The 25703-nt window shown below is 37.2% G+C and overlaps 1 protein-coding gene across 2 annotated transcripts in view; it reads left to right on the top strand.

Moving 5' to 3' along the window:
- The window catches only part of DOCK7 (dedicator of cytokinesis 7), a 248232-nt gene that overhangs the window by 137717 nt on the left and 84812 nt on the right, over positions 1-25703 (top strand). The window contains exons 20-29 of one of the 2 annotated variants that reach the window (XM_062191452.1): positions 4031-4262; positions 7211-7375; positions 8638-8807; positions 14204-14296; positions 15485-15574; positions 16522-16617; positions 19647-19787; positions 19881-19994; positions 21802-21972; positions 25497-25636. In XM_062191452.1, coding sequence (XP_062047436.1) covers positions 4031-4262; positions 7211-7375; positions 8638-8807; positions 14204-14296; positions 15485-15574; positions 16522-16617; positions 19647-19787; positions 19881-19994; positions 21802-21972; positions 25497-25636 — 1412 coding nt within the window. The remainder of the gene's footprint in view (positions 1-4030; positions 4263-7210; positions 7376-8637; positions 8808-14203; positions 14297-15484; positions 15575-16521; positions 16618-19646; positions 19788-19880; positions 19995-21801; positions 21973-25496; positions 25637-25703) is intronic. The other variant, XM_062191451.1, reaches the window with a different exon arrangement.

Genomic DNA, 25703 nt, shown 5'->3' with positions numbered 1-25703 from the left:
GTCTTCCTTTTTGCCATTGGTTCACCCTCCAATGGCCGCCGCGGTAGGCGCACCGCGCTGTTCCGATGGCAGGAGCCAGGTGCTTCTCCTGGTCTCCCATGGGGTGCAGGGCCCAAGCACTTGGGCCATCCTCCACTGCACTCCCGGGCCACAGCAGAGAGCTGGCCTGGAAGAGGGGCAACCGGGACAGGATCGGTGCCCCGACCGGGACTAGAACCCGGTGTGCCGGCGCCGCAAGGCGGAGGATTAGCCTACTGAGCCGCGGCGCCTGCCGGAAATTTCTAACCTAAATAAAGAACTAAACTTGGGAGCATGCTGAGGGAAAGCAGTTGTGGAACTATCTGACATTATTCTCAAACCTGTTGAAGTTGAAGTGCCTGTGCACTTCAGATGGAGATGTCCTGCAGGCAAGTGTAGTCAGTTTAGAGTTTGGGGATGAAGGTAACAATAAATCTGATAGCTGAAATTAATTGGTAGATGTGATTTTTCTGGGGAAAATATGTAGAGTGAGAAGAGGTTAAGTGTTTAAAATGAAAATTAGGGATTCACCAAAATGTTAAGAGAATAACTGGTATGGAAGACTTCCCAATGCCACTTCAGTTCAAACTTTTTTTAAAATTTGTTTGAAATGCAGAGTTACAGAGAGAGAGAGATCTCCTCCATCTGCTGTCCCACTCCTCAAATGGTCACAAAGGCCAGGGCTGGGCCAGACCGAAGCCAGGAGCCAGGAGCTTCCTCCGGGTCTCCCACATGGGTGCAGGAGCCCAAGCACTTGAGCCATCCTCCGCTGCTTTCCCAGGTGCATTAACAGGGAGCTGGATTGAAAGTGGAGCAGCTGGGACACAAACCAGTGCCCGTACAGGATTCCGGCGCTGCAGATGAAGGCTTAACCCACTGTGCCACAACACCACACAGTTATGGCTTATTTTAGTGAAAGGTTGGGAAGCAGAATCAGCGAAAGCAAAATGTGAGGGGGTAGAGTCCCAAGGAAACATGGCACAAACCTCCAAGATCCAGTGGATGAAGACCTCCCTCCTTCCCTCCCCCTCCCTCCATCTCCTTCCCTCCTTCACTCTCTCCCCTTCTCTCTCTCTCTGCTTCTTCCCCCCTCCCAGCCCCCATAACTCTGTTTCAAGTAACTAAATCTTCAAAAGAAAGATGCTTTGGTAGTAGTTAGGATTTATATAATAGTACAGAAGTGGACCCCAGTAAAGGGGTGACACCAATGGAGATTTTCCTTTTATGATGTTATTAGATGTGTCCTAAGCTTCCTATTTTCTTTCCCTTCTGTTGATGAGAAGATTGACATTACGGTACTGTTAATATGTTCTTCCCCTTAACAGAAGAATTCTTAATGTCATATTAAATTATGTAAAATATATGAATACTTTGTTTTTCACACTTCTTATCCATTTCTTATAATCATTGTGAGTTTTCTCTTTTTAGACTTGTCAATGCATTTATTTACTTCCAACTTTATTTTTATGGCGGCAGATTTGTGTGTTGTTTTTATGTGACAAGAAAGGATTTTGGACCCAGTGTGTTATTATATAGATGATTTAGAATATATGTAACCTGGAGAAAGAATTATGTGTATGCATCTATTGTGTAGCATCCTGGCGCGTATTATTGGCCTTGATGATTAATAGTCAAAAGTTTATAAATTTTACAACTGTGTAAAACAAGTCAGTCATATATTATACCTTCTTTTAAAGGATCTGTTGAAGACAGCAAATATTTCTTAAGATGTTTTATTCTTTTAACTTTTTGAAGTATACTGAATGTATTGCCACTATGTAAAACAAATTGACCATGTATTCTAACCTTTTTAAAAGATCAGTTGAAAAAAAATCCTATATAATGTTTTATACTTTTCTTATAACTGTCTCATGTACTGGATTTCAGTAATGAGTTCCTTTGCTCATTTAAATATATATCAAATTAGAACAATATTAGAATTATAAATGTGAAGCTATATGGTATTGCTGCCTTCTCTTAAACTTTATTTTTATTGCTAAGTAAAAGTCTTCCCATCGTTGCAACAGACTTCTGCTCACATCTCATTGGTAGAACGATAATGCATGACAGTCTTTAGGTATAAAGGAGCATCTGGGAGAATAAGCATCTGCCCTTGGACCTGGCACATTACTGCTTTAAGTAACACTGGTTCCGTTAACAGTGTAGAAGGAGATTAAGTGACAGCAGTCAGGATTGAAGTCAGGAGACAAAACTGCCAGTAGTTAAAAAAAATATTTTTAAAGATTTATTTATTTATTTATTTAAAACGAAGAGTTACAGAGAGGCAGAGGCCAAGGCAGAGAGACAGAAGTCTTCCATCTGCTGGTTCACTCCGCAAATGGCCGCAGCAGCCAGAGCTGCGTGATCCGAAGCCAGGAGCCAGGAGCTTCCTCCAGGTCTCCTACACGGGTGCAGGGGTCCAAGCACTTGGGCCATCTTCTGCTTTCCCAGGCCATAGCAGAGAGCTGGATTGAAAGTGGAGTCCATATGGGATGCTGGCACTGCAGGCAGTGGCTTTACCCACTACACCACAGCACCAACCCCAGTAATTCAAACTTTAAAAACATTTTTTAAGTATTTATTTATTTGAAAGGCAAAGAGAAAGAGATTTTCATCTGTTGGTTTATTCCCCAAATGGCTGCAACTGCCTGGGGAAACCAGGAACCCCATCTGAATCTCTCGTGGGTAGCAGGGACTTAAGTACTTGGGCCGTCATTTGCTGCTTCCCAGGCACATCAGCAGGGAGGATCAAAAGCACATCTGGTATGAGATGTGGGCATCTCAAATGGTGGCTTAACTCACTGTGGCTGCCCATGTATGGAGACAGTTTAACATAAAAAATTGTTAACTTGGTGCCAACGCTGTGGTGTAGTAAGTTAAGCCTTCTCTGTGGCACCGTCATCCCAGTTCGCGTCCTTGCTGCTCCACTTCCAATCCAGCTCCGTACAAATGGTCTGGGCAGGAGTGGAAGATGACCCAAATACCTGGGCCCCTGCGCCCACATGGGGGACCCAGAAGCAGCTCCTGGCTCCTGGCATCAGATTGGCTCAGCTCCTGCCATTGAGGCCATTTGGGGAAGTGAATTAGCGAATGGAAGACCTCTCTCTCTGACTCTCCCTCTCTGTCTGTAACTCTACCTCAAATAAATAAATCTCTTTTTGTAAAAAAAAAAAAGTCAACTAAATTAAAATTATACATTTTATAAATATATATTAAAAGTATGTATATCTTATACCACTTATAAATGGTGGTATAAGAAAATTATGTGATTGTCACAGAGATAGCAGTTACAGAAAGTGTCAGAGAAGGAACTTAAAAACTTGGAGGAGGATACTAAAGGCTGACCATCAGACCCCTGGGGAGGGCATGTTGTTGCTGCTGTGGGATTGCATTGCCTGCCATGCGCTGTGTGGAAGGGGCCAGGTGGAGAGCACTTGCTATGGAAGAGAACCACCACCGCTGTAGTGAGTGCTGCTGCTCAGTCCTCACCACAGACCCACACCATTCACATCTGCCTGCCACCACCAGGGACACCCAAAGGCTAGAAGCAAAGACTCTTTTAACTGCCTACTGTCTGTCCAAGTCTAACCACAAGTCAGCCGACCAAGAAGAATTCAGCTTGAAGAGTGTAACTCTAGTATTACCAAAGCACAGCAAAGGTGATAGGTTTGAAGCTGAGGCAATACATTGATAATGGACACAGGTAGGTTGCTAATGTATTTGCCGAAATAATTGAACTCCAAACTAAGAAGGCAAACTCAAACTTTAAAAATAGAGAGAAAAACCTTAATTAATATCAGTAGTTTTTGAGTAACCAGTAGTATTTGAAGTGGCTATTTTACAATAATAAATGAGAATAGATGCATTTAACTGAAAATAATGTTTTTATATACTTATATGTGCTTTTTATATTATCAGTTAATATGAGGTATTAGTGGTCCCTAGTCCTTAAAAATAGGGGAATTTACAGAGTTTTAATTGTTTAGTGCTTTTGGTTCATTTTTTGTTTTAGGATCCTTATCTTGACAAGTTTTTTGCCCTGGTCAATGCTCTGGATGAACACATGTTCCCAGTCCGAATTGGGGACATGAGAATCATGGAAAATAACTTAGAAAATGAATTGAAGAGCAGTATTTCAGCATTGAATTCATCTCAGTTGGAACCAGTGGTCCGATTTCTTCACCTTCTGCTTGATAAACTGATACTCTTAGTTGTTAGACCTCCTGTCATTGCTGGCCAAATAGGTAATTTACTTTTGTTTGGGGATGAATCATGAAATTTTTAATTTGGCATTTCTAACTTTTGTTCAAAAAACAGAGAGAAGAATCATGATTCCTAATTGCTATCTATAAGGACTGTATTTGAATTTATTTTTTTGAGGGGAAGGATGTTTTATATCTAATGCTAGACGTTGATAACTCTCTTTGGTTTTTATAAAATGTGCCATGTAGTCTTCTACTGAAATTATGTAACCTATTTTATTCATTCAACAAATTTTTATCAAATACTTAATATATATCAGACACTGATAGGTATGGTTCCTGTCTTTAAGATCTTACAGACTAGTTAAGAAAATAGAGGTGAACAGATAAATCATGTTAATGTTTCAAAGACCTATGATCTACCTAATCTACATTTCCATTCATTTACTGTCATCCATTTAATGGCTGTTATTGCATTAATTTGCTCAAAAGTCACTGTATTCTCTTTTTCTTCTGTGTTGTTTCCAAAGGAGAGGTGTTCTTTATCCCCACCCTTTTCCAAGGTTTCCTCCTGTACCTTTGCTGATAATTCCATCTAAATCTTGCAAAGAAGTTAAGCTAATTGGTGATTAGAGGTGATATGAGGCAGGAGTTGAAGTAGATTTTTCCATGACAATTTGAGGAATTGGGAATATTTTTCTGTAGGGAATCAATAGCCTTTGACAGGTCTTTTCTTAATTAGGAAAGTAATGTGATCAAGTTTGCCTTTAAAATGATGGCATTGCTGCATTGAGATGGGTTGGAAGCAGGAAAATCTATAGGCAAAATTACAGATTAAGAGTCTTGCCCTCATTTCCATACAAAAAATGATGAGATCCTGAAAAACAGCAGATGATAGTGTGGTGGAGAAGAGAGGATGGTTTAAGAGATTATAAAAAGTACTATTGGGGCGGGCCCTGTGGCATAGTAGGCTAAGCCTCCACTTGCGGTGCTGACATCTCATATGGGCACCGGTTTGAGTCTCAGCTGCTCCCCTTTTGATCCAGCTCTCTTCCAAGGCCTGGAAAAGCAGTAGAAGATGGCCCAAGTGATTGGGCCCTGCACCCTTGTGGGAGAAGAAACTCCTGGCTCCTGGCTTCAGATCGGCTCAGCTCCGGCCTTTGTGGCTACTTGGGGAGTGAACCAGCAGATGGAAAACCTTTCTCTTTGTCGCTCCCTCTCTCTGTCTGTGACTCAACCTGTCAAATAGATTTAAAAAAAAAAAAAAAAAGTACTGTTACAAAAATCGTAGAAAAAATTCTTGGAAAAAATGGTTACCATTGTTTTGTTGGCTGTACAAATAATAATATATTAAGTAACAATATATTATAACAGTAGTAACAGTAATAATATGTATAACATTGTAACAATAATGATATTATGTGACAATAGTAGCAACCACATGATTAGCTCTTATATACCTGGAATAGTACTGTGTGCTTTATTTATATGAGTACATGAAGTTTTTACAACAGCCCTGTGAGTAGGTGTCACTGTTACCACAATATCATGAATGAATAAAGTAATGAACAGAATCCTTAAAATCTTGTGTGAGGCCACTCAGCTAGTACTGGCAGAGTCAAAACTCAAGCCCAAGCAACGGCTCCAGTGTGCCTCTCTTCTTTACTGTACTTGAGAAGTAGTAGGTGATGAAAACAACACAAGCAATACACACTTCTCTAAGAAGTTTGCTTAGAAGAGAAAGTGAGGTTGAGTGGAGCATTAAAGTGGAGAGATTGAAGCATACTTACATACCGAGAGAAACGGTTGAGTAAAGGAGAAAAATATAAGCTATAGAGTGAAGAAGGATTAACTGAGAAAGAATGAGGGCAATGTAGGAGAAGGGCACAGCTTCCTTTAGAAAGGATTTGAAAGTTGTTTGAGATTCTAGTAAATCTGTAGAAAGACTTGAGGACTTCATACTTTTGTGTGTGTGTGTGTGTGTGTAGAAGGCAAAGATTTACAAAGAGGGAAGTAAAGCAGAGCTAAATTTTGAGAAGGATTATGATGATTTGGAATAAGAAATATGAGAAAAAGGCAAAGGAACTAACTAAGAACACGGGGTGATTAAACCTCATTCAGGTTTCTGTCTAGTCTCTTTCCCTTCTAGGTCATTGTGTACTGGTTAATATTCCTACATGACCATTTTATCTAATGATTTCCACTTTTAGGAAAACTTAATTGGCCTCATTATCTGCTCATAATTTCCTGTCTTGATTAAATAAATCATAGACTCTGAGGTTCTGTTGCTCAGAATACCTGCTTAGTTTATCCATTATTCAAGGTGCTACTATCAGAATTTCCTAATTTTTATAAAATCTTTATATTGACTTGAGGTACTGAGTAGGTGTTGGTTACCTTATTATTTAAAATTTATATTCAGTCTTACACCTTTTTTCCAGCTTTATAGTCTCTTATACTGCTTTTCTAGCCCTTTTTTTCTTCTATACCTATACAGATTCACTCATTTCAATCAAATTGCTTACTATTTCCTTTTCTTATTATCTTTAGTTAGTATTTTTAATAATCTATTGTAATCTGTTTTATTGTTAAGAAAATAATATGTGATGATTGTATGATGTTTAGATTTTTCAGTTATTAAATGAGAATTCCTTCTGAATGTGATATGCAAGATAGATTTTTAAATTATGTGCCGTATATTGTTTTATAAAATAGACATTTGTTGGAAAATGTTTTGATTTTTAACCAATCAAACCCATAGAATTTGCATGTTAAGTTAGGAAAATTAGTTTTGTTTTTTTTTTTTCATTTTGTTCAGAAAAATATTTTTGGTTCAGCTAATACAGGATATCATTAAAATCAATTCCAAATATCATATTCATGCCTTACTATGTGTAAAATAACCAAAGCATGTTGAGATGAAAAACTTACATCTTCATGGAACTTACAGTCTGAAAAAATTAAAGCAAAAATATTTTCCTCCTTAAAAGTTAATCTAGGTCAAGCGTCTTTTGAAGCCATGGCATCAATTATAAATCGACTTCATAAAAACTTGGAAGGAAATCATGACCAGCATGGCAGAAATAGCCTTCTTGCATCGTATATTTACTATGTTTTTCGCCTACCAAATACTTACCCTAATTCACCATCACCAGGTATTTTTTTTTTTACAATGAAACTGGTTTTCACAAATTATGCTTATGACAGAATTGAGATATTTGTATAGTCTAAAGTGTGATTCATTCATTGAATAGCAAATGTCTATTGAATACCCACTTAAATACCATTCCCTGTGCTTAGTGCTGGAATTAAAGGGATAAATAGATACTTTTTTAAACATCATCATTTATACAGCTTTCTTCAGTTTGAATTGGAGAGCTCAATGAATTAATTCTTGAAAGTGAGCCCTGTAAATAACCTTGTTCTCTCAAAGTATTTTATCATTCTTTATTGAGATAAGATATATAATCTTATTCTTGTCATTCTGAATGGAGTTGGGCTTTAAAAAAGAAACATGGTAGCTCTGTAGTTCCCTGATAACCCTGTGAAACTTTCAATAATGTACAAGATTATTCTGTAGAAAAATGCTGATCTCTTTACGGTCAATAGAGTGATACAGCATTTTGAGTTGTAGATCCTGAGTAGTTACTTGTCTATTGCATGACATTTGTGGTAGTGGTAGGGATTACCATAGTTGAAGAACCCTTCAGTTATTCAGTTAGTTAACTAATAATTAGGTTACACATACTTTTCAACTTGTTCACCTGCTTGTCTGAGTCATTCATCAGTTTGAGATTGCATATGTTAAATAGTTGATGGGTATATATCATTTGCAAATTATGGCATTTAGAAATATTTTTATAAACGAGGAAAGTCAAGTTGATTATGGAAACAATTACTGGGTATTTTTGTGTTCATTACAACGTGGTTGAAAGGTAATGTCAGCCTTGCCTTTAGTCAGGCAAAAGGATTTACTTTTTTTTGTGTATATATAACCTGAATTCTTAGAATTATCTTTACTTGTTGTGTTTATATCATAAGCATGCCATTTTATATTGTTCATGTTGTCAGTAATAAAAGTAGAGTAATAAAGAATACTCTTGTGGAGCTGTTGGCAGTAAATTGGCTCTCCTATAGTGACATTACCAGGGAAGAGTAGGTGGAGAGGGCAAAAAGGAGGGAACATCAGCTGGAACCTTTTGGGTCACATTTGCAGCGATACCTAAGTGAAGATAATGTGTACTCCCTATTAATTTTGTTTTTTATTATACATGACATACGTAATCAGTTTTATAGCATTTTTCCTTTGGAAACAAAAGCAATTTGTGATACTTGTGGAATTTGTAAAGTGTCAAAGCTGTTTTCAGATTCTTTCCTAATTTTCTTTGTTTATGTTCTATTTCATGTACAACTCCAGGTCCCGGGGGCTTGGGAGGATCAGTGCATTATGCCACAATGGCTAGATCTGCTGTAAGACCTGCAAGCCTTAATTTAAATCGGTCTCGGAGCCTTAGTAATAGTAATCCAGATATATCTGGGACTCCCACTTCACCAGATGATGAAGTTCGGTCAATCATCGGTAGTAAGGTAAACTGAAGATATGCATCTGTAAATTTGGTTTTCAGTTTTCTGAACAAGGAGAAGTGTCCAGTTGTTTTAATTTTTTCTTAATGTTGAGATGTAGTTGAGTTAGAAATAAGCAAGAAATTACACATTTCTGTTCTATCAGTATACACCAAGTATCTCTTGTTTCTGTTAAATATGCTTGCTATTACAGACTGGTTTATACACTGAGCTAAAAAATACGTGCCAAATTCTGAAATTTGTCTGAGATGACTCGTCACTAATATAACAATGTTATCTCGTATGCCATCATATAAAAATGGCTGGATTGACTACCTATAGAATTAAGAGAAACCTATCTGACTCCTGTAAAGAGACATATCATCATTGTTTTAAAGTATGAGTTCCTCCACAAAGCATTAAGAACAATGATGATTAGCTTTGATAGGTAATAGAGCTGCCTTTCACATGAAACTCTGCGTAAAAGTACACCAAGATTCAAAAAATACAGTATATTCAGAAATGGTTAATGATTATTCCAGGCTAAAAAGGAGAGGCCAGGCGGTATATTGTCCAGCTGTTTTTTATTCAAAGCACCCATCTTTACTACTCAAAAACATACACCTAAGGAACAAATTATTATTACCTTTCTGTATATAAAAATAACTCAACGGTCTAGGCAAGCAGGGAAAAAGCACAGTAAGAGTGAAACCAAGAAGTAACATCATGTTGTGTTTTGATCAAACTATTAAAAAGCTATTTTTTTCTGTTGGGAAAGATCATTCTTACAGAATCATAGGCAACTTTTCTTTGACAGTTTGGTTCCTTAATTAGAGTATGAGGAAGAACTAATAAATAAACTTGTTCTAAGGTCAATTTTTAACTCTGCCTGAAGTCTGTTAGAACTCTGAAAGATCTAGATTAGTGGGTTTGGTGAAGTACTTAAAATTGATTCAGAATTTCAGCAGTACCCTTTTCATTCATATTTCATATAGTTAACAGAAATTTTATACCCAGAAGCTTCTAATTAATTAATTTATATAGTAAATCTTAACTCATTCATATTAACCATTCCTCATTTTTGGGTAACTTGCAATTTCTTACAGATCAGAATGTATTTTCTCTGTCCTGTTACTTAAATAATAAATTAATATATGGATTCCAATAACCTGAAGATCCTGGAGACAATGGTGTGACAATGTATTTATGTGGTATTCTGTAGAACAACCTGAATAATATGGCAGTTTTAAAAGAGAAGACTTTTTTCTCCCACATATATTGCCATGTTTCATTCTTGATCATATCTGATTGTAGTAGGGGTAGTGCGTATTATTTTTATACTGTCTATATAGTAATAAAGTACAGTTCTTCAGCAGAATGAATCTGATTTGTGAATTATAAAAAATTTTGCATCATATGGCTATAGGCAGCATTTCTTTGCAAGATTCAATTTTTAAAATGTTTCTTCTTTAAAATTCACATTATACCTAATATAGCCTATTTGTAGATTATTCTTGTATGATATATTTAGTAGATTATAACCTCAAGATTTAATACAAAGAGGTCTATAAATATTGGAATGATTTTCTTGCCCTTTCTTAAGAATTTTATTAAATGGCACATAATTTTTATTTTATATATATATATATACACACGCACATACTAATTTATAAGAAAGTCATCACAAGAAGAGAATGTGTCTTGACAACTCAACTTGTACTAATCAAGTTTTATTTAAATGAGTATGTTTACTCTTTTTTATTGCAAAATTTTTGATAACTACCTTTGTATTGGATTATCATTTAGTCATAATCCCTAATAATAATGGTATATAATTTTATGTGAACTTTATGCATATCACTTCTCATTTATTCTTATTTTATTGACTTGGCAAGCCAAGAAACTTTTCCTTTACTGTTCTTAATGTCCGTCCTGCTTCAGCTGAGCCATGGTGAGATCCTAAACCTTGCCATTACCAGTAACTGTAATCCTCATGATCTCAAATTCATACATCTTATTCTCTGATCATTATCTCCTATTTTTTCTGTCTGATACGCCAACAGTTTCTCTTATATCCCTGCAGCCTCTGATCTCTTGATCTTTTTTTTTTTTTTTTTTTTGGACAGGCAGAGTGGATAGTGAGAGAGAGAGAGACAGAGAGAAAGGTCTTCCTTTTTGCCGTTGGTTCACCCTCCAATGGCCGCCGCGGCCGGCTCATCTCGCTGATCTGAAGCCAGGAGCCAGGTGCTTTTCCTGGTCTCCCATGCGGGTGCAGGGCCCAAGGACTTGGACCATCCTCCACTGCACTCCCGGGCCATAGCAGAGAGCTGGCCTGGAAGAGGGGCAACCGGGATAGAATCGGCACCCCAGCCGGGACTAGAACCTGGTGTGCCGGTGCCTCAAGGCAGAGGATCAGCCTGTTAAGCCACGGCGCCGGCTGATCTCTTGATCTTGTGACTTTTTATTCTTTTTTTTTTTTTTTTTTTTTTTTTTAATTTGACAGATAGAGTTAGACAGTGAGAAAGAGACAGGGAGAAAGGTCTTCCTTCCGTTGGTTCACCCCCCCAGATGGTCGCCACGGCCGGAGCTATCCTGATCCGAAGCCAGGAGCCAGGTGCTTCCTCCTGGTCTCCCATGCAGGTGCAGGGCCCAGGCTCTTGGGCCATCCTCCACTGCCCTCCCGGGCCACAGCAGAGAGCTGGACTGGAAGAGGAGCAACTGGGACTAGAACCCGGTGCCGCAGGCAGAGGATTAACCAAGTGAGCTAGGGTGCCCACCCCTATGACTTTTTAATCTACCTTACTCCTTTAATGTTCCCTCTTCCTCCTGAGCTGGCTTACTGTCCATAATCAATTATTATAGCAAACAATTCTGTTATTCTTCCCAAACCTGAAACTACAGTTCAACTCAGTTGATTGCCTATGCCAGGTAAGCAGCTGTACAACTAAACGAGGCGTGAGAAATATTGTGGGAACTGGTCTCATTAGAAATCCCAACGATGTGAACCTTACTGCTGTCAGATAGCTGTATTTCCTTCATTTTCCCATTCTCCTAGAAAATGATTTCATGCCTTGTTTGGTTATTTCAAGCCTCTACTCTTTTCCCCCTCATCTTGTTAGCTCCAGTTTCATTGAGAAATATAAATCATAAAAGAAAATTTTCATAGACTTTTACCATCTTATCTATGGAACCTGCAGCCATGAGCTGCCTACTAATTAATGCTCTTCTAAAGATGATTGTCCATTTTAGAAAATGTGTTCTTTCTTCTCCTACACAAGTTCCTGTCCTTCTCACCTACTCAAGATCCTTACTCCAGCAGTTCTTTCACCTCTCTCCTGTGGCATCAGTGTCTCCCTGTGTATTGAATCATTTCCACCCACCTATAGACATGCTGTTATTTCTCTCCTGTAAAAATTTTCTCCAGTGTTAACACTGCCCTAGAAGGATTTTCTGTTCTTGCTACCCTGTTTTTACTCTCATTCTATTTGAATCAAATATTTCTCTTACCTTTCACCAAACTGTTCTTGTTTATGTTGCTTTTTCCCTCCATGTTGCTAAATCCAATAGTTAATTTTCAGGACTTGACGCACTTTATCTACCATTAGCTTTTGACACAGATAAACTCATCTTTCTCCGCATTTTTTCTCTTTACTTGGCTTCCAGGGCACAGTGTTCCCTTGGTTTTCCTCTTAGTTTTCAGGTTATACCTTTTTGGTCTCTTTTGTAAGTTTTTCTTTTGCTAAAGATTTTTGAATCTGGAAGTGTCTCAGACCTTTGTCCTGTTAATACCTAAGTTATGGAAGTTACTTGCTTTACCAAAAAAATCACCAAAGTTTTCTTTAAAAAGGTAGCTTTGACTGATAGAACAGTTAACAGCATCATTATTTTACATATAAAATATAATTAATGGCTTGAAAAGATTTATTTTTATTCTCACCATGTTACTTTTTAAAAGAAATTATTAAGCAATGAGTTAGAAAGTGAATTTCAGAGTACAGAAAAGTCAGATACTCACTTTGTGGAAATATATGGAAGAGAAGAGCACAATTACAGTTTTTTGAAAATCTGATACTGACATTTCTTTATTTTTGTAACATGAATAGTGACTTTAAAAATTGAATATGGTAGAAAGATCTTAATGTACTAGAAACGTAATTTTGGAGACTAGTAAGAAACCTGGTTTTACCTTATTTGCAAAACTTAGTTTTTATTTTATCTGAAAACCATACACTTGTTCATTTGCTTTTATTTCAAATACTATAGTAGAGCTCTGAGAAGGCAAATATTTTAAACAAATCTAATTATATAATTTTACTAGTATTTGGACATTGTCAAATTTACCTCATTAGAAAGCATTCCTTTCAAAAACATGTGGAAAGTTTTTACAAAAACTATTTTTTTCCTCTCTCCTTTCTTTGGTGCTTTCCAGCTTGGGTCTATACTCATCCCCTAATATTTTTAGTGAGTTTATGTTTGCTTGTCCTTGTTATTCTTACCCCAATAACCCTCCAAAAAATTCCTTGCAATTTGTTTCAGTTCCAAGTTAGCAGATTTCTAGGCCTCCAGATTGAGCTTAGATTTCTTGGAATATGGCCCAAAATCTGAATTTTGTAAAGCTTTCCAAGTTACAAAGCAGGCTTATGGCACGGAAATAAAGCCTCAGTTCTCCTCGCCTGAAATCACAGTAATCCCTTTCAAAGACAGACACAGACATAGTGCACTTCTGCTCATGTAGGTTAGTAACATGTTAAAGAAACTGAATTAACGGAGATGATGATGAACAAACAATTTCTATAGAAGGCCCCAGAATAATGTTTTTCCTTATAATGTGTATAACTCTGGGCAGAATTCTAAATCCACTATCATTATTAGGTGGGAGAAAATATTAGGCATAATTTTTCTTAATTTTTTACTTCTGCATATCTAAAAGAAAATGAATGAGAAGGCAAGGTCAAATAGAAATGTAGACTATCACTGCACATTAGTTTTCAGCTGATGAAAGATAAAATGAAGTAAATTATTTTAGCAAATAATGAAATGTAGGGGAGAATTCCCATTTTTTTTTCCCTTTAAACCTCAGTTAAACTCAGTTATCTATTGCTAACTTGTATTATCTTTAAAGAGTACGTGGGGAGGTGGTGCTGTGGGAACGTGAGTTGCTACTTAAAGGTGATCCATTTACGTAAAGAAAAGTTACTTTTAAATGCTATATTTAATGTTCTTTGTGATTTTTTTTAAGTTATGTAACCAGATAATTTGGGTGAACTAATTCTCTACAGGTGCCTAAAAATTTTGGTTGCTTTAACAGTACTAATTAAAAACATGTTTGCATTGGAAGGTCTGGATTTCTTTAAGAATAATTATAGCATGCAACATGTAATATTTCTTTCCTTTCCAACTGCTTTCTATTGTATGCTTAGGGTTTAGATCGCTCCAATTCCTGGGTTAACACTGGTGGTCCAAAAGCTGCCCCATGGGGATCCAACCCCAGTCCAAGTGCAGAATCAACACAGGTGGTGTTTACATTAGAGGTTTCTTTATTGGCTGCTGATGTTTCCTTTAGAACATTACTTTTTAGTACATACTGTGATTTCAGTGGCTTGCTTTTTTAATCATTAAGAAGTGTGTATTTTGTTTACTTTTAGCACATTTTCCAACTACTATGCATGAATACCACCAATTGCACCAGTAATGTTCTCCTTTCCCATTTTGTTTCTCCTCCTTATTCCTCCTATACACTCTATCAGTATTTCAGTGCCTGCTGCTTATGCAATGATGGCTTTTATAACAGTTTCTACTTTCGGGGTAGCACATATTTAGTAGGAATTTTTTTTTAATTACATGAAAAAAACTCAACAGTTTTCAATTTGCTTTTGGTTTAAAATATAGTTATTATTTCATTTTTATTTAACCTTTGCTATCCTGTCATTTTTTTTCATAATCACTCAGTAGAAAGACTGGTAATAAGTTAAAATTAAATGTGAACAGTGTATGAGCTCCATGCTGTGTGGTTGAATACCAGAAGCAAAAATCCATTTTAATTTGTACTGTGTTGCAAAGTATGAAATTTGTTTTAACTTAGTTGAATTAGGTTTTGCTTAAGACTAGTGCTTGATAGCTAATACTGCATGAAACTTCAAAACATACTTCTCATTTGTGTGTGGCTTTAGAGGAAAATTCTGATATTCTTGAAGAAAAATTTTAATTTTGTGTTTAATGTTATAAATGATTTATATATGATATAGTATTTTGACAACATGAGCAGTATTTTGACAATGGTAAAAAATGTGAAGAAATATTCTAATCTCTTTATTTTCTTCACTGTATGCAAAATTCTTGATGTCTTTTTGGTCAAAAACCACTTGAGAAATATGTTTTTAGTTTTTATATATTTTTACTAGATATGTGCATGTATATAGATCACATAGATAAAAGTTTCATTCTTTGCAGCACTCAGAATATTATATAATCATTAAAATACTCATCTTTTTAAAAGACTAAAAACACAGAGGCCTTGTTGATATTTTTGATGCATTGTCATTGAAGCAATGACAAATAGTGAAAATAAGATGAGGAATGAAACAAACGGTTGTTGAAACCACAGTAAAACTCTGTTTTTAAGCTGTACGTGATCCTTGATCTGCAGCCACCCACTATAAATGTTAATGTTATCTCGTCGTTCATTCATCTCCACTCCGTAGGGTATGGATCGAGGTTGTAATCGTATGTCTTCGCACACAGAGACTTCAAGTTTCTTACAAACATTAACGGGACGCTTACCAACTAAAAAGGTAGATTCATATGAAGAAAATCCTTACATGGGGGAAGTCATTTCAACAGTTAAATAGATGTGGATTTCATTACCTAAGCAGTATGAGATACTAAAATAATTGCATTGTGTTTTTACATACATCTGGGCAAGCGCTGCGTGTCTGACACCTCTGGGGGCATACCTTGCCAGTGTAGTCTCTTACATTATGATAATGTTCATGTCTTTGGAATTGACTGTTTTTAGAGTTTAGTGAATTCAAATTTGATCATCAAATTTTAGTGCCAAATGTTATCAACTCTTGATTCTGTTTCTGTAACTACTTCTGTTTTGTGTTTTAAATCTCCAGGGAAAGGAAGATGAGTTAGAAAAATTATCACTCTTAGTAAGATATGTTGATTTGCTTCCTTTATGCACAGTTTTGTTAGTCCTTTCTCATATTAATATACACTACTTTGCAAATGCTTTGTATGTGTATCCATTATAAGGCAGGAATTTTCTGCTACTTTAAAATAAAGACTTTAAATCCTTAAAAACTTGAAAATTATGTCTTATAGCAAAATTTAAATTTTCAAAAGTATTTCCTAAATTGTACCAGCAAAGTTCATGAGTGTATTTGTATCTGTTAAAATACGTATTTAAGACACAAAATGATCTTGTTTGTAACTGTGAGTTTTCAGCCTAGTTTCTGTTTGCAGGTACAATTTAGGAGGCTGTTTCCTACCTGTCTTTTTAAAATTACATCTTACTCCAAGATAACATGTAATTTTTTCAGCTGTTCAACATGCCACTGTCTTACATGCATAAATAGCCGTTTCGTTAATGGGTGTTTTCACTGCATCATTGAATGGTTCACGTGCCTTATTTTGCTTTTTCTCCATTATATCTTCACCTGTATTCGCATTTTGTTTGGTTTATGTTATCAGCAGATTAGACTCTGGTACTAACTGTGGATTTACTTCTGGATAGCTTTTTCATGAGGAGCTGGCTCTGCAGTGGGTTGTTTGCAGTGGCAGTGTTCGTGAATCAGCTTTGCAACAAGCCTGGTTCTTTTTCGAGTTAATGGTGAGCAAACTGAGCATATTCTTTATTATTTTTTCCTTAGTGAACAGTGTTGAGTTATCTCATTTTTATCTTGGAAGTTTTTCTCTGTTGGTTTTATATGTGCCTCCCAGACAGAATTACATGTGATATACCTCTAAACAAACACTCTGGACATTCAGCACAATTTAGGTGAAATTTTAGCATCTGAGGCTCGTTTTAAATCTCGTTTTTTTTTCAGAGGTAGCTTCCAAGTTGTCTATCTTGTTATGTTTTTATTTGAAAGTCAGAGTAACAGAAAGAGATCTTCATGTGCTGCTTCACTCTCCAAGTGGCTGCAATGGCCAGAGCTTAGCTGTCTTCTTGGGCATCATCTACTTGGGTCATCTGCTGCTGCTTTACACAGCCACATTAGCAGGGAACTGGAAGGGAAGTGGAGCAGCTGAGACATAAACCAGTGTCCATATGGGATGCTAGTGTCACAGCCAACAGCTTTGCCCACTATGCCACAACACCAACCCCTTAAATTCTTTTTAAAGTGTGCTTCCTTCTTTGCCAGAATGAACATGCAAATGTAGAAAAACAGCATGGTAAATTTTATAACAAGCAAAGATAAAAAGGACCTTATACATGTCTATGTTATTATTATGTTTAGAAAGCTCTTAGGGAAATGCCAATTACAGCCAGTAAAAAAAAATTCTTAATTCAATATACTGTATTGAAAATATCATAGATGGGGGTGGGCAGTTGACCTAACACTTAAGACCTCCACATCCCATATCGAGTGCCTAGGTTTGGTTCCTGGCTCCTGGCTCCAGCCCCAGGGCAAAGCTCCAGCTGTCATGTCATTTGGAGATATGGGAACTCTCTCTGTCTCTGTCTTCCTCTAAACAAAATTTTTAAAGAAATGAAAGAAAATACCAAGTAGATGAATTAATAAGTAAACACATATGTTCATATATACATATATAAGCATTCAATGTTGCCTATATTGAAGACTATAAGAAAATATTTCTTTGAAAAAAAAAGATTTACTTAATTGTTTATTTCTTCCATCTGCTGATTCACTTTGTGAATTGACTACACAGGCCAGGAATGCGTTAGGCTGAAGACAAGAGCCCATAATTCCATTCAGGTTTCACACATCGATGGCAGAGGCCAAAGCCATCTTCTCTGCTGCTTTCCCAGGCACATTACCAGGGAGCTGGATCAGAAGCAGAACATCCAGGTCTCAAACTGGCACTCTGATATGGGATGCCAAGCATCACAAGGGACCACTCAGTCCACTGTGCCACAGTGTCAGCTTCCAATATAATTTCTTCTAGAGGCTTACTAATCTACAGAAAAAGTAAACCTGGGATCATATATAAATGACAAACAGCTCTTTATTTTCCCCTAGAAAATAAACATCATGTTTGTAATTCATGTACTTTTATTGTAAAATAAAAACTGTAATTATAGCTTTTTTAAAAAACAGATTGATTTGGTTTTTTGAGAGTGAAGTTAGACAAAGAGGGAGAGACAGAGAGGTCTTCCATCCACTGGTTCACTGCGCCTGGAGCTGGGCTGATCCAAAGCCAGGAACCAGGATATTCTTACGGTCTCCCACATGGATGGCAAGGCCCAAGCACTTGGACCATCTTGTATTGCTTTCCCAGGCTATACCAGGGAGATGATCGGAAGTGGAACAGTCAGTACTTGGACTGGCACACATATAGGATACTGGCACTGTAGGTGGAGGTTTAGCCTACTACGCCACAGTGCCAGCCCCAATTACAGCTTTTTAATAATCATACATATATGTTAAGATTTTTTTATATAAAAGTCAAAAGACTGCAGTTCGACTTTACTATGCTGTGTATTAACTGTAAAATCTTAGCTTCAGTTTGCTTGAGGGCTTTTTGTTTGTTTGTTTTTACCTTGAGAGGCAGAGAGAAAGATAAGAGAGTTCCCATCCTCTGGTTCACTCCCCAAATATCCACAATGTTCAGGGCTGGTCCTGCCAAAGTCAGAAGCTAGGGATTCCATCCAGGTTTGCCACATGAGTGGCAGAAACCCAGTAATTGAAACCATCACTGGAGCCTCCCAGGTTTTACACTAACAGGAATCTGGAATCAGGGACTGAAGTTGGGTCTCAAACCAGATACCCTGATATTGGATGTGTTTGTCTTAACCAGTGTCTAATCTCTAGGCCAAACACGCACCCTCCTCGAATCTAAAGTTTAATGTTCTTTATTACCATTACCACAGTGTTGTAACAACAAAAAAAAATGTATCTGAAAGCATCCTACAAATTTAAATTGCTCTTGATTTTTAATTTAATTATATTATTTTGCTATTAATTTGTCACATTTATTACATACCACTTGCCACTATACTGTTGATGCTGAAGACACTATGGTGAAGACAGTTTCTAATGTTTCACCACTTATAATTCGGAGGATATGGAATGGCAAATTTATTGAGCTTTCAAAAATGTTAATTAAAAATACTTTAAAAGGGTAAAATTTTTTTCTATTGACATATACAGACTTTTTAAAAGATTTATTTGTTTATTTGAAAGGCAGAGTTACAGAGAGGCGGAGACACGGCTCTGGCCGCCACAGCCAGGGCTGGGCCAATCCAAAACCAGCAAAAAGGAGCTTTTTCCAGGTCTGCCACATGGGTGCAGGGGCCCAAGCACTTGGGCCATCTTCTGCTGCTTTCTCAGGCCACAGCAGAGAGAGCTGGATAGGATCGGTGCCCATATGGGCTGCCAAGACTGCAGGCGGCAGCTTCACCTGCTAAGCCACAGCACTGGCCCTGCAGAATTTTTGATAGCCAAGATAAAGAACACGATGGAATGACTGAGTTTCTCTTTGTTTGCTATTACTTTGATACACACAAAATATTGTGGGGAACTTTTTTCAGAATATTTGAAAAGTATTTCAATGCTTCAGCCATCTATTAAATCACATGGTATTTTGAAAAAAACATAACCCAAGTGTTTAGAATTATTGTAATTTAATTATATTCATAAAAATAAAACTAATGACTTGTATTTTTTGTTTCAGGTTAAAAGCATGGTGCACCATTTATACTTTAATGATAAACTTGACGCTCCAAGGAAAAGTCGTTTTCCAGAACGTTTCATGGATGACATTGCTGCTCTTGTCAGCACAATTGCTAGTGATATAGTCTCACGATTTCAGAAGGTACAGATAGCTTTTTTTTTTTTTACTTGTCTCTCTTTCAAGCTAAAATTAAACTGTTATACTTTTCTTTTTACTTTGTATTTCATTTCATAGGACACAGAAATGGTTGAGAGACTCAATACAAGCCTTGCATTCTTTCTCAATGATCTGCTGTCTGTTATGGACAGAGGATTTGTTTTTAGCCTTATAAAGACCTGCTATAAACAGGTAATACATCATTGGTAATGATTAACAATGAAGTAATGCAAATACTATGTGAGCTCTTTCCAGGGCTGGACCTAAGAGACCTTCATAAGCATGTACTGGTCTTGAAACAAAAAAAGCTACATAAAGTAACACATTTTTATTAGTAAGACAAAAAAATTGTATTTGGTTTGTGAGGACACAAGGACTGTGGCAAGCTGCCATCAGCATAGCCGACTTTCCCTTGAGTTGCACTGACTTACTCGTGGCTCTTTAATTCCCTTTCTGGAGCGCACCCACAACTAGTAGTAACAGAAAGCAGCCTCAGGGCATCACAAGTGTAATGTTTACACTGAATGAACAGCTAAGGCAATTCTTTTTGCCTTGAGTGATTTTTAAAGCAGTTGCATTTTTTTTTTTTAAAGATTTACTTATTTTGAAAGTCAGAATCACAGAAATGGAGGGAGAATAGAGATAGATAGAGTGACAGAGATCATCATCCTCTGGTTCACTCCCCAGATGGCCGCAACAGCCAGCGCTGGGCCAGGCTGAAGCCAGGAGCCAGGAGTTCATGTGAGTTTCCCATCTGGATGGCAGGGGCTCAAGCACTTGGGTCATCTTCCATCCCTTACCCAGGCCTTTAGCAGGGATCTGGATCAGAAGTGGAGGAGCCACAAACCAGCATCCTTGAGGGATGCTGCATCACGGGCAGCTGCTTTACCCACAATGCCACAACGCCAGCCCCAAAGCAGCTGCATTTTGCTGTGTGATCCTCCTAATGCAACCCTAGATATTGTGGAGTGGAGAGTCCACCTAACAGTTTGGATGTTCACCTAAGTTCAGATGTCATTCATTATCTTGTCTTTACTAAACTAAAAGCATCCTGAAACTTTTCCATTAACTTGATTTTGTTTAAAAAAATCAGTGAATTAAAATTACTGTTGAAAAAAAAAATTGCTGTTGGGAAAATACTCATTATTAGTACTAATGGGCTCCATGGGAAGCATTCTGTATAGGCATTATAGAGTTTACCTTTCAAAGGGCTTTAGAAATACAGAGATGTCTAGGTCTCATTCAGAATTGTTGAGGAGTTTGGATCCTGGTAGTAGGGGAGGGGAGTGTGGGAGTCAGTGCTTGCAAAGCACTTCCCACTGATTTGCAGGTTGGTTTTTGCGAACCACTTGTGAAGAATTCTGTTTCATAGTGTCACATTTACAATTTTGAGGTCTGCTGTATTGGGTGCCTCTGTTGTTTCTCTTAATTAGGCAGATTAAACTGTGTGAATACTGACCTGCTTGCAGAGTCTTGCAGCAATGTTATTAGTTTTACCTGTTCCTCAACATTTTATGTATTATTGCTACCAAAACTTGTCCTGTGTATTCTTTAAGCATTGACTCCAAACATTGGGCTATACCCTAGGGATACAGAAGCTATCTGGTTAGCTTGTAATGTACTTCCTCAAGTAGCTTACAGTGTAGCTGGGAGAACTAATAGTTATGAGTAGAGATAAACACATGGTTGCTAGAATGAGAATGGAGAGTTTATGAAGTCATTTTAATCTTATACTGTTTCCTTCAGAAAGTACATTTCTGTGAAGTAGAAATATTAATGCTATATTGGAAATAGAGTGTAGTAACATGTGTTTATAGAGTAAATCTTGTAGTTCCAAGCTTTTAATTTTCTCAGTAATTGAAAAAAACTGATACTGATATTTAAACCAGAAAACCCAAAGCTACCCACTCAATACTATTCTTTAACTCAGCATTTTGGTGTTTATGGTAGAGAAATAATATAGTCCATTGATGTTTTTTATGTATGCATTGTTTACAAGGTGTCTTCAAAGCTTTACTCCTTATCAAACCCAAGTGTCCTGGTGTCCTTGAGGTTGGATTTCCTGCGAATCATCTGTAGTCACGAGCACTACGTTACATTAAACTTGCCCTGCAGCTTACTTACTCCTCCGGCCTCTCCCTCACCTTCTGTTTCTTCTGCAACATCTCAGGTATGCAGAGTCTGACCATAGATATTTCTAAAGTCTACACTTGTGAAAAGAATTTTAAACACTGGAAAAAATTGTAATGCTTAACTGAGTAATAACTATGATAGGCTCACTTCTAAGTACTTTATACAAACTAACTCATTTAGCTCTCAGAACAACTCTAGGAGGTAAGTTCTATTATTATCTTCGTTATACAAATGAAAGGGAAACACAGAAAGGTCTTTGAGTAAAAAGTAGCACAGCCAGGTTTTATTTAAAATAAACCAAGGCTTCATTTACAGCCCAAGTTGTTAACCGGTATGCTGTGTTCCTTCACAAATTTATGTACCTGTGAGAGAATTTCCCTGAACAAAGTTACTTGTTTCCATGTTTTTGGAGATTGGGTTCTCTTGAATCAGATACTTGAGACTGAGTTTGGGTACAAGGTGTTTATTAGGGATTGATGCCTGTGAAAGGAAGGGAAATGAACCGTAATTGAGCAAAAAGAAAAAAAGAATCAAACTGCCTTCTAGGCCTGACAAAGCCCTGCCTAACTTGCTTGTATCCAGAAGAGCCAAAGGAAACTATGTGTTCATTTTCTATTTTTTTTTTCATTTATTAAACTTTTATTTAATGAATATAAATTTCCAAAGTACAGCTTATGGGTTACAATGGCTTCCCCCCCCATAACTTCCCTCCCACCCGCAACCCTCCCCTTTCCCGCTCCCTCTCCCCTTCCATTCACATCAAGATTCATTTTCAATTCTCTTTATATACAGAAGATCAGTTTAGTATATATTAGGTAAGGATTTCAACAGTTTGCCCCCATATAGCAACACAAAGTGAAAAAAATACTGTTGGAGTACTAGTTATAGCATTAAATAAGAGTGTACAGCACATTAAAGACAGAGATCCTACATAATATTTTTTTAAAAAATTAATTAATTTTCTATGCCATTTCCAATTTAACACCAGGTTTTTTTTTTTTCATTTCCAATTATCTTTATATACAGAAGATCGATTCAGTATATAATTAGTAAAGATCTCATCAGTTTGTACCCACACAGAAATACAAAGTGTAAGAATACTGTTTCAGTACTAGTTATAGCATCACTGCACATTAGACAACACATTAAGGACAGATCATTCATCTGAAAGAGTTACAGAGAGGGAAGAGAGAGAAAGAGAATGAGAATTTTCCATCCGCTGGTTTACTCCCCAAGTGGCCAATTCGAAGCCAGGCCCAAGCACTTGGGCCATCTTCCGCTGCTTTCCCAGGCACATTAGTAGGGAGCTGGATTGGAAGTGGAGCAGCCAAGACTCGAGCCTGCGCCCATATGTTATGCCAGCTCTGCAGGCAGTGTCTACCCGCTAGTGCTGGCCCTAGATTTAGAGCTTTTCAGTGGGTGGCAGTTGACTTCAGCAGCTAGTTATCTATCCAAAGATGGAAAAGGCTTATTGTAGCAAATAGTATGTGTGCCCTCCCATATTGACAGGGATTAAGGGATTTTGTGGTTTTAGTATGAGAGAAGCCTGGATTTTCCTCTGTATTACACTCTTTCTGCTTTGTAGTATTTCAGAAGCAAACAAGCTACTTCCTGAAGCTCTTAATGTCTAAAGTCAAATTTGATCTCAAACTCTTCTTAATTTTATTTTTGGAACTTTTAATGGAATTCCCTAGATTATATCAATCTTAGATGCTTGAAAAAAGAAAAATTTAAAGTTCACTTAGAAAGATTGGAAGATATCAGAGAGTACATACAACTTCCAATTTACCTTTGATTAATTTTCTAGATCAGTTTATTTCCTCATACCCTTTGTGCTTGGCTAACACATCTTTTCTGTAATGAGTAGGCCACTGTTATGCTTTCTTTCCCTATCCCATGCCAAAGATGTAGTTACATAGTTAGGGTCAAATTAATCACAAGTACAGTTCCTAAAACCCTTAGTGAAACACATTTGTTTACATTTAATTTCCTACTGGAAATCTCATTTAGTCAGATGTCCTGTTATCTTGCTGCCCATTTTTTCATTTATCTGCATAATTTTCACATTCTAATAGATAAAAGAAACATCACACCTTTCGAGGGCAGTCAGAAAAAATTTTATATACTTTTAGAAAGATGATTTCTCCATAGAAAAATACAAAACCTATTGTTGTTCTTCTAAGACTCTACATGAGTTGTCCTGAATGTGAAATGTCTTGGGGGATGCTACTTTGAATTATTCAAACTTTTAAAAACTTAGTTTCTAAAATTTTATTTGTTTTAAAATTTATTTTTCTAAAATTTTAAAACTTTTAAAAACTCAATTTCTAAAATGACCACACAATGATAGTAAATTTCTAGAGATGGTGCATTAATCAGTTTTCTGTTACTGTATCAAAGTGTGAGGATGAGTATTTTTTTAAGATTTGTTTTACTTATTTGAAAGGCAGAGTTGGAGAGAGAGAGAGAGAGGGAGGGAGGGAGGAAGGGAGGGAGAGGAGGAGGGAAGGAAGGAGGGATCCTCCATCCACTGACCTATCGCCAAATGGCCACAAAGGCTAGGGCTGGGCCAGACTGAAGCCAGGAGCCAGGAGTCCCCTCCAGGTCTCCCACGTGGGTGCAAGGGCCCAAGCACTTAGGCCATCTTCCACTGTTTTCTCAGGCACATCAGCAGGGAACTAAATTGAAAGTGAAGCAGCCAGGACTTGAACTGGTGCCCATATGGGATGCTTGGGTGGGCAGCTTTATCCACCATGTCACAATGCTGTCCCCTGTATGAGTATTTTATAAAGAAAAGATGTTTATTTCTAGCAGTTCTGGAGGAGCAATGGCATTGAGCCAGCTTATGCTTGGTTCTGGTAAGGGACTCCTGGCAGTTGGGTGGGAGCACATGAGAGTGAGAGAGAATCAGCAGACAGGAAGCCAAGAGGCCAGACAGTGGCCCCACAATAACAATATCCTTGTAGGCCCTCTACAAAGCTCCCCCTCTTAAAGGTCCACCACCCTACACTGCAGCACTGAGGACCAATCTCCAACAGATGAACCATTGGAGAATAAACTACACCTAAACCATAGCAAGTGGTATGTTCCCTGAAGAACACTTTTACTGGTATTTGGAATTTCTCTGGAAGCCAGTAGCCTTGACTGTGAATATCTCTTTGGTGTTCTAGACTGAGTGCATACCATGATGCTTGGAGCTGGTTGCCCTTTTTTTCTCTTCAGAATTTGATGTTGAACCATTAAGTGGCTAAAGGAGGAAAGAAGAGAATAGATGGAAAGTTTTAGGAGGCGAGAAAGCAAATTTAAAATAATTAAGTTTTGATTAATTAATTAATTTCAGCAATAAAATTATTAAATAATGAAATAATTTCATAGTCATTTCCTACCAAAAGTTGGACTAGTTACATTCTCTAATGTTAATATTAGTAATAAAAAATAAATCATGCTAAGTAAGTTTATCTCACTTTCAGATAATATTCAAATTTCACTTGCTGTAATGCTGTCTATAGGATGCTTAATTGAATGACTGTTATAATTTTATTCTCTCTCACTTCCCAACAGAGTTCTGGATTTTCTACAAATGTACAGGACCAGAAGATTGCAAATATGTTTGAACTGTCTGTGCCTTTCCGCCAACAGCATTATTTGGCAGGCCTTGTGTTAACAGAACTGGCTGTCATTTTAGACCCTGATGCTGAAGGGTGAGTAGACATATTTTTGCTTTAGAGAATATCAGTTTGATTTTGGGCAATGGGACAGAAGTATCTG

This window comes from Lepus europaeus, chromosome 5 (assembly GCF_033115175.1).
Source record: "Lepus europaeus isolate LE1 chromosome 5, mLepTim1.pri, whole genome shotgun sequence".
Lineage (NCBI taxonomy): Eukaryota > Metazoa > Chordata > Mammalia > Lagomorpha > Leporidae > Lepus > Lepus europaeus.
The sequence above is the reverse complement of the archived record's forward strand: the minus strand, read 5'-3'. Positions and strand labels throughout refer to the sequence as shown.